Source organism: Tenrec ecaudatus, chromosome 6, assembly GCF_050624435.1.
Source record: "Tenrec ecaudatus isolate mTenEca1 chromosome 6, mTenEca1.hap1, whole genome shotgun sequence".
Classification (NCBI taxonomy): domain Eukaryota; kingdom Metazoa; phylum Chordata; class Mammalia; order Afrosoricida; family Tenrecidae; genus Tenrec; species Tenrec ecaudatus.
In genome coordinates this window covers 85,526,279-85,535,936 of record NC_134535.1, presented here as the reverse complement: position 1 = coordinate 85,535,936, position 9,658 = coordinate 85,526,279, and the positions used below count along the sequence as shown (strand labels likewise).

Sequence of the window (9,658 nt, the reverse complement as noted above, 5' to 3'; positions counted from 1 at the left end):
ACGAAAACAAACTAAGAGGGAAGTAGAGAGTGTGGACCTCATCCTGGTCCATCAAACCTTGAGGGTGATGCTCAGAGCCGTCAATACACAGAGAGGACCAATACACCATAAGGCCAGCCCCAGCTCAAGACATGTCATCCCCTCACTGGCCCATAGCACACAGAGGACCACACTGAAAACACAGGGTAGGAAGTGAGTCCTGTCTGACATATACACACACAGACACACACCCTGCCCGTGGAGCGAATCATGATGAGACCATAACAGATCAGCAAAGGGATCAAGGTTACAAAGTGCCGGAGGAATCCCGAAAATAGACTTCTGACTTGGGGGGAGGCAGGGTACACAGTACTTGGAACCTCACCTGACCTGGTTGAGAGACATTCACAGAAGTCAACCGATAGACCTGGAACTATGTAAAGGCTTTTCCTTTTTATTTATTTATATCATATGTCTATCTATATAAGATAGGCAGGATAAATAATCCCGAGGAGACAAACAACAGGACAGATGGTGGGGGTGGGGGTGGGGGGCAGCATGGGAGAGGAGGAGGTGGGGGAAAAGGAGCAGTGAGCCAACAAGTTCAGGGGACAAGGGAACATCAAAGGGTCTAAAATTGATGGTGAAGATTGTGTAGCGCGCCTGGTGGTGTTTGATCAATTGTAATGTATCGGACGGAAATTACTGAGAGCCAAAAGAAGGGTGAGCATGATGACGGAGCAGAAGAGAAGTACAAGGAAACAGAGGGGAAAAACTAGGAGGTAAAAGCTAGATATATAGGTATAAATAAATTCAGGTCCTAAATTCAGGTCCCCTGAGGTTTTGTTTCTGGTACAATTGTTGACTCCATCCCTTTCCTGAAGGCCACAATGGTTACTAAATCAGTCTTGGGAATTAGCCTAAAACAACCAGTCCTTCTTCCTGGCGCAGATGCCAGAATCATCACCTGCCTAAAAACACTTCTGTGCACAGAGTGTATAAGAAACAATGGAGTCCTGGAAACACTTCTGTGCACAGAGTGTATAAAAGACAACGGAGTCCTGGAAACACTTCTGTGCACAGAGTGTATAAAAGACAACGGAGTCCTGGCTTTGCTAGGCTTAGCTCCACCCGGCACAGAAATGAAGTCTATTCTGATCTTCTCCCTCTTCAGCTGCTTCTTTGCCATTAATGAGGCCAAAATATTCTCCAGATGCGAGCTGGCCCACATACTGAAGGGCCATGGTTTGGAGGGCTACAATGGCTACAGCTTGGAAAATTGTGAGTATGAATTCTTCATTCATCCACCCATTCTTTATGCCTCTGCCTAAAGAGGCCCTTTTCCCCAACCAAGGTCTCTCTCCTCTTTCACTCACGATTCCCTCACCAAAATTTTGGTGATTCCCTCACCTTTGGTGATTCCCTCGCCTTTGGTGATTCCCTCGCCTTTGGTGATTCCCTCGCCTTTGGTGATTCCCTCGCCTTTGGTGATTCCCTCGCCTTGGTGATTCAGAGTTACTCCCGATCCCTGGAATGTTCTTCCTGTCTCTGCTCTCCCTGCTCTGTAACTCCGACCTGATGCTCCTTCTCTCTCTCCACCCAGGATTATCTGATCTATAACGGATTTTTCTGCTGCTTCCCTCCAAATTAACCATCTCGTCCCACAGCCTGGAGTATTTCCTTGGCCGGACCCTGAGGCTGCCCTAACTGCTTCTTTGTTTACAGCCGTGATCATTGCTTTCATCTACATCTTTTTTAATCCAGGTCTCAGGAGCACAATTGGTATGGCCTTATATTCCACCCTCCCTCCTTCTTTCCCCTATCATACTTTGTCCACAAAAAAAAAATAGGAGCTGATATCAAGGTCTCAAGTAGAGAAGAAAATGTTTTAGAAATGTTGAATGGAGACTTGAGAAGAGGTTAAGAATGGATGACTAAATGTCATCAAGACAATTCGGGCTCATGGTGACCCTATAGGACAGAATGGTACTGCTCACGAGGGTTTCTGAAAAGGTAAACCTTTACAGAAACATCCTCATTTTTCCCCCAAGTTGCGAGTGGTAGGCTTGAACCACTGACCTCGTAATTAGCAGACCATGGCATAACACACTGTGCTACCCGAGCTCTTATAGCAAAGGAAGGGAGGTAATAACAAAGGTACAAGAAAGACTGACACTCTTGTCATTCCTCTTATTTGGAAAATCACATTAAACGATTTTTATTTCCCTTGAATTTATTCATTCCAAATCAACTTTTTTTATCAGCCCCAACAATGGTTTTTCTGCTCTGCCTTCCTAGGATTTATCCACCATTACCTCCCCTCCTCTTCTCTTATGCATACTTCAGAACACAGGGCAAAGGCAAATTTTTTCAATTAAAAGATCATTTTATTGAGGGCTCTTACAGCTCTTATAACAATCCATACATCAATTGTATCAAGCATATTTGTGCATCTGTTGCCATCATTATTTTCTAAACATTTACTTTCTATTGAGCCCATAGTATCAGCTCTTCTTTTTTCCCCTCTCTCCTCACCCTCGTGACCCCTTAATAAATTATAATTATTATTTTCATTTCTTACATCGACCACTGTCTCCCTTCCCCCCAGTTTCTGTTGTTCACCCCCCTGGTAGGGAGGGATGTGGTTTTGTGTCGGTCATTACAATCAGTTCCCCCCTGCTCCTCTCCTCTCCCCACCTTCCCCTACCCTCCTGGTATCACTACTCCCATTCCTCTTCCTGGATTCCATGTGTTGTGAGCTCTTATCTCTTATCTCTTATGTGCACATGCTCTGGTCTAGCCTACAGTGAAAGGCAGGACTGGGGTCATAATAGTGGGGGTGAGAAAGCCTCAAGGAACCTGAGAAACATTGTGTGTTTCATTGGTGCTATACTGCGCCCTGGTTGACCTCATCCCTTCCTTGAGACCCTTCTGTGAGGGGATATCCAATTGTCTACAGAAGGGTTTGGGATCTCTTCTCCGACCCCCTTCATTCTCAACAATATGGTTTTGTTTGTTTGTTTCTTCTGATGCCTGTTACCCAATCCCATCAACACCTCATGATCACACAGGCTGGTGTGCTTCTTCCACGTGGGCTTTGTTGCTTCTTAGATAGATGGCCACTTGTTTATCTTCAAGCCTTTAAGACCCCAGATGCTATATCTTTGATATCCGGGCACCATCAGCTTTCTTCACCACATTTGCTCATGCACTCATTTTGTCTTCGGCGATCATGTCGGGAAGGTGAGCATCACAGAAGGCCAGCTTGTTAGAATAAAGTGTTCTTGCATTGAGGCAGGGCTTGAACAGAGGCCCAAAGTCCATCTACTTCTTCAATGTATTGCCATATAAATATATGTACATAGGCCACTACCTCTATTTTTTAAAATCATTTTATGGGGAGCTCATACACTCTTATCACAATCCATACAAACATCCATTGTGTCAAGCACATTTGTAAATATGTTGCCATCATTTTCAAAACATTTTATTCCTACTTGAGCCTCTCAGATTATTTACTCAGTACACTGATTAAATAAGTAAAGTGAAAAAACACCCATATATTAGTGTAGTGACATACACCTTTCCTGATTTTAAGCTATGCAGTAATCCCCTTTTCCACTTGAATTACTGTCTCTTTTCCATGCAAAGGCAAAGTGAAGTATTCTGGAATTCCCATTCTTCACAATGTTATCCATAATTTATTGATCCACACAGTCAAATGCCTTCATGTAGTCAACTACAAGTAAACATCTGGTATTCGCTGCTTTCAGCCAAGATCTCGCTGACATTAGCAGTAATATCCCTTGTCTTTTGCCCCCTCCTGAATCCAGCTTGCCGTTTCCTGTCAGCATACTGTTTTTTAATTATCTTCAGCAAAATGTTACTTGCAAATGATATTGTTCAATGACTCCTGCATTCTCTTGGATTATCTTTCTTTGGGATGGGCAAGAATGTGGAACTCTTCAGGAGGTCACCAGGTCACCTTCCAAATATCTTGGACATATGAGTGCTTCCAGTACTGCATCCATTTGCTGAAACGTCTCCATTGCTATTCAGTCAATTCCTGCAAACTGTTTCCATGATTGCCTTCAATGTAGGTTGTGGTGGTTCTATAATCTGTTGTTAGTTTGAGAGGATTGAAAGTGAATGGGGTGGAGTTTGGCCTGTCGGTGGGGTCTCAGCTTGATTACCTCATTTGGAGGCGCTGAGGAGATGGATAGCTCACTAGAGGTAGGACACAGGCTCACTCCCGGGAGACGTTGCAGCTGACAAGCCACGTGGAGACCCCTGCCAGCACTAAGATGCCTACAATGGCACTGGACCCACAAGATTCCCCACCCCTTGTCTGTGATCTTCCTGCATTTGGCATCATTGCGTGTGTTTGCTGAGTCTGAAGAAGAATTTATAGATTGCTATCAGACATATGAGCTAATATCAAACTTATGGAGTTGATCTGGACTGGGTTGGGATGTTTTCTCAATATTCAATTGCTCTTGTATATAAAGCTCTCTCATACACATCTGAGTGTCTATGGATTTGGTTCTCTAGTCAACCCAGACTAACACATAGGTTGAACTTCTTCCTTTAGGACCACCAGCTCTTGAACATATGCTACTTCCTGAAACGGGTGGGTGTCAAGTGGTTACTTTTGTTCCAGGGACTCTGTATTCCTTCCATCTTCTTTTGATGATCGCTGCATTGTTCAATATTTTGCTCATAGAATCTTTCAGTATTGCCTCCTATGATGAACTAATTATTGCTTAGTACTTGGAATAAGCAATAGATTGTATATAACCTAATACATAGCTTGTAGTCACCTTATCTCGTCCTTAAATTGGCTTTCATTGCTGGTAACTATATCTCATCACAAGCATGTCTTCTATTTCCCATGGATTACTGTGTGGCCTCTCACTGTGAAGTGGTTTCCCTTTTTTATCCATCCTCTTTGTTCTCTCTCATACAGGGATCTGCTTGGTGAAGCATGAAAGTAACTTCAACACCCGGGCCTTTAACAGGAAAAATGTCAATGGCAGCAGTGACCACGGGATCTTCCAGCTGAACAACCAGTGGTGGTGCCAAGACAACAAATACCCCTCCAAAAATGCCTGCCACATAGCATGCGACAGTAAGGCCTCTATTCCCTCTGGCGGTTGGGTGACATGAAAAGTGTGGCTGCGGTTGGGTGCCATCGAGTCGGCTCTGACCCACAGCACCCCTATGCACAACAGAACAGAACACTGCCCAGTCCTGCGCCATCCTCACAACGGTTCCTCTGCCTGAGCCCATTGCTGCAGCCATGGTGTCTGTCCATCTTGTGGAGGTCCTTCCTCTTTTTTGCTGCCCTTCCACTGTACCCAAACATAAAGGATAGAACAGGTGGCGGTCCTGCCCCTTTGATCACTGACTCAATCTGTGCAGGGGGGCTGAGTACAAGAAATAAAAGGGTCCTGAACAAGACTCGCCCAAAAACTGATTCTCCTGCCACAAAAAAGAGAGACACATTGGCCCTTAAGATTCCAGAATCCCCATTCCATCCTCATTACCGCCATGAGTTTCCAGCCCTTCAGCCACAGTACATCCCTATGTTCTTAGTCCACCGCCACTACATCACGAGTCCACAGTCAACACCCAGCACTGTGGGCACCCTGAGCATTTCTCTGAAAGCATCTCTCTGGTCTATAAGGTCCTGGATGCCTTCTGGCAGGATGGTGCTCAGAGACAGACTCTAAGCAAAAGCAAGAAAGCCTAGACAAGATGAATGGCAAACCCACAGAAGAGATCTAGAGATGAGAGATTTCTGAATCCCAGGATTCCATTTCGTCTAAGAACTTTCCTCAAAACATGATCCAATATTAAAAACAGGAAAATGTATCTTTCCTCCCTACTCATCCACTTTTTCTTCCAGAGTTTATGGATGATGACATTGATGATGACACCCTCTGTGCCAAGAGAGTTGTGAACAATCCTGATGGGATGGCTGCCTGGTAAGAGGGACTTAAGGACAGTGACCGGCCAGCCACCCTGTCGGGGATGGGCCCGGATAGTACCTGGGATGGTACAGGCAACATCTGTGCTGTAAGGATTTCTCCCTCGGTGGGATCAAAATTATTCTCCAGAGGGGGAAATGAGACAGAGGATATGGTGGTAATGCCTTCACACCAGCCATGGCTGGAGCGCCCACCCACACGTGTTCTGGATGGGCAAGGCTTTCCTGTCCAAGGTTCTCCCAACATAGACCCCGACCAGCAACTCCAACAGTCCCTGTCTCCCAAGCCCATCCCTGATTTCTGTTTTCTGTCTTTAGGGTGGGCTGGAAAAATCACTGCAAAGGCACGAATTTGTCCAAATACCTGGCTGGCTGTAAACTGTAAGCGTGTCCTTTAATGTAGCTCCTGAGAAGTCTCTAGAAGACACGGCAACTCCTGGACATTCTTGGAGGCTCTGAACCTTCCCTGAGTTGTGACTCCAAAATAAAAAAAAAAATGCACATGCACACCTGTCTCGAGTAGCGTGCGTCAGAGCTGGGGCATGAGGGAGGCTTGCTGCAGAAACACCTGCTAAAAATCATCCCTCCAGGCCTACCCCTGAGGTTTCCCTGGACTTTCCCATGATGTCGTCTGGAAAGATAGCTAAGGAAAATCCTTGCCCAAGAACTTCTTGAAGGCTCGAGATACCAGCTCTTGTGTAATTCAGACAGTGGAGGTGGCCCGCCTTATTTTCCATCACCAAAAAGGAAGGCAGAAGGTGAAAACAGAAGAAAATTTAGGGGAAATTCTTATTCAGACTTGGGGGACATCAGAAAGATGATGTTGGGTCATGTAAGTGTCTAAGCGACTGAAATCAAATCCAAAAGCCCCAAACCCACTGTCATTAAATTGAGTCTAACTCATAGCAACCAGATACAAGGTTTTGTAGGCTGTGATTCTTTATGGGAGAAGATACCCTCATCTTCCTTCCAAAGAGTGACTGGTGATTAACAGTCCAACGCTTACCCAGTGCTGCTGCCACCAGGATTCCTAGCTGCTGTAACAGAATTCCCAAAACAAGGTAAGAGTACTTTGTCTATCACAAAACAGTCCAAGGATAGACAGCTAGGCCCCTTTCTCCCCCACACTCAGAGCCTCGGGTTCTTTCCATCATGCCCTGCACTCATGCTACTCACAGTGTGATCCATCGACGAACAATGGGATCACCAGGGAGCCTGTTAGAACTATAAACCTTGAGTCCACTGCACAGCTGCTGAATCCTTATTCCAATATTTTGAATGAGCTCCCCAGGTGGTTTTTTTTGTTTTGTTTTGTTTTGTTTTTGTTTTAAACGTTTTATTAGGGGCTCATACAACTCTTATCACAATCCATACATCAATTGTATAAAGCACATCTGTACATTCTTTGCCCTAATCATTTTCTTTTCTTTCTTTTTTTTTCCTTTTCTTTTTTTACATTTTATTAGGGACTCATACAACTCTTATCACAATCCATACATATACATACATCAATTGTATAAAGCACATCCATACATTCCCCGCCCCAATCATTCTCAAAGCATTTGCTCTCCACTTAAGCCCTTTGCATCAGGTCCTCTTTTTTTTTCCCCCTCCCTCCCCGCTCCCCCCCCCCAGGTGGTTTTAAGCCCAGTAAAATCAGAGAAAACCCTACCCTAGAGGATTGTCCTCATCTGCCTGGACAAATCTGGCTGAAAGGTACTTCCTTGTCCCAGTGTGTGGGATTGAGGGTGAAGCAGCACACATGCAATGTTTTAAAGCTCTGAGCTCGAGAAGACACATGGTAAGAATCTAATCACACAACCATACCTAGATGCAAGGGGCCTGAGAAAGAGAGTCCCAGCAAGTAGCCAGAGAACAGCAACAATACTATGGAAGATAGGAAGAAATCATTTGATGGGCATCTGGCAGGTTATGCCGTGAAAAAGCATTTTTTCACACACACCCCAAAGCACTTAATAAAGTGAATTGTACCTACATTCCTGTAGTATTCATATGTTCAAGTATGACTGATGGGATAGAACCAGGTGACAGTATTTTTGTGTCTACCATCCCTGAGTGGCAAAGTTAAGCACACAACTACTAGCTGATAGGTCGGAAGTTCAAGTTTGCCCAGAGAGGTACCTGGAAGACAGGGACGATGATATGCTTCCAAAAGATCACAACCTTGAAAGCACAATGAAGTCATCCTACTTTGCACATTAGGGCTTGCCGGGAGTCAAAACCAACCCAAGGGCAACTAACACCCTACCTTCTGTGATAGAAGTTCTTCTTGTGCCTCTGGTCAAAAACTCAAGCTAGTTCTCTGACTTTCCTGGTCCCTCTTAGGTAATGAAAGCACATCATTCTCTCCAAGAAATTCTCACCTCTTTTCTTGACCTCACCACCATGTTTTACAGGCAATGAAAGATCAACTAAGAAACAAAAACTTTGGAATGGACTATCTATTGTCTCAGGGCCTCAGCTGAAATTGAAACTAAAAAACCTTCCTATTCAGCCCCCTAATACAGTATCCGAAGCACTGGAAAAGACTAGATCTGATGTGATCCTGCTACCACCCTACAAAAGTCTGTACATGGTACCAGCAATTGCTTTATTCTCAAATGCATTATACGCAATTGCTAGCCTTAAAGTTAATTATTTGAAGCCACTCCATGGTGTCATGGAAGAAAGGCCTGGTCATCTGTGACTCTAGGACTACAGCCAAGAAAACCTTATGAAATGGTTCTACTCCTACAGGGGTTGCATGAGTGTCCATAGCAATCAGCACCATCATCTTGTGTGACTTACCAAAAATCAGCCATCGCAAACTCTAGCACACAGGTGACACACATCAAGCCGCCGCAGCGAGCAAGGGGCAGAGGTCTCATTTCCAAACTGCAGCTTTCACTGTGTCACCCACCGCTCCTGCCCTTTCCAGGTAGCCCTGCACGGCTGCCATTGCTGCTGCTGCTGCTACTGAAACTCCTGCCTCAAAGTCTTTCTTCTCATGTGTCTGTGAGTTTTTCCTTTAACAATAAAATTTGAGATATGTTTGAGTAAGTTTCCTACACTTAAATGAAATAAAAAGGGTTGCCAATCATGAGGGAGGTGGGAGCGGGAGGAGCAAAAAAAAAAAAAAAATGAGGACCTGATGCAGAGGGCTTAAGTGGAGAGCAAATGCTTTGAGAGTGATTAGGGCAAAGAATGTAGGGATGTGCTTTATACAATTGATGTATGTATATGTGTGGATTGTGATAAGAGTTGAATGAGCCCCTAATAACATGTAAAAAAAGAAAAGAAAACAAAAGAAAATGATTAGGGCAAAGAATGTACAGATGTGCTTTATACAATTGATGTACGTATATGTATGGATTGTGATAAGAGTTGTATGAACCCCTAATAAAATGTTTTTCTTTTTTTTAAAAAGGGTTGCCAAAAAAAATTTTTTTAAAGGGTTTCCTCGGTATTGAAGGTTGCAGCATGCTCTCTAGTGTCCCTTGTTGGTCATAATTAGTCACTGCAGCATGTTCATTCAGCAATTTTGACCACAGACCTAAGCTTGAAGGCTGATCTTTGCCCAGATCCTGAATTTGGCTTTGTGTCCAGCATTGTCTACCGTATATACTCGAATATATAAGCCGACCTGAGTATAAGCCGAGGTACCTAATTATTACCTGGGAAACCAGAAAA

General features: G+C 44.3%; 1 protein-coding gene across 1 annotated transcript; it reads left to right on the top strand.

The window, feature by feature from the left end:
* The first annotated feature begins 869 nt into the window (after window positions 1–869).
* On the top strand, window positions 870–6,353 carry LOC142451515 (lysozyme C, milk isozyme-like). Its single transcript, XM_075553300.1, has 4 exons — window positions 870–1,260; window positions 4,946–5,107; window positions 5,888–5,966; window positions 6,287–6,353. Exons 1-4 carry the CDS (start codon window positions 870–872, stop codon window positions 6,351–6,353), a joined length of 699 nt encoding a protein of 232 aa, XP_075409415.1.
* The last annotated feature ends 3,305 nt before the right edge of the window (window positions 6,354–9,658 follow it).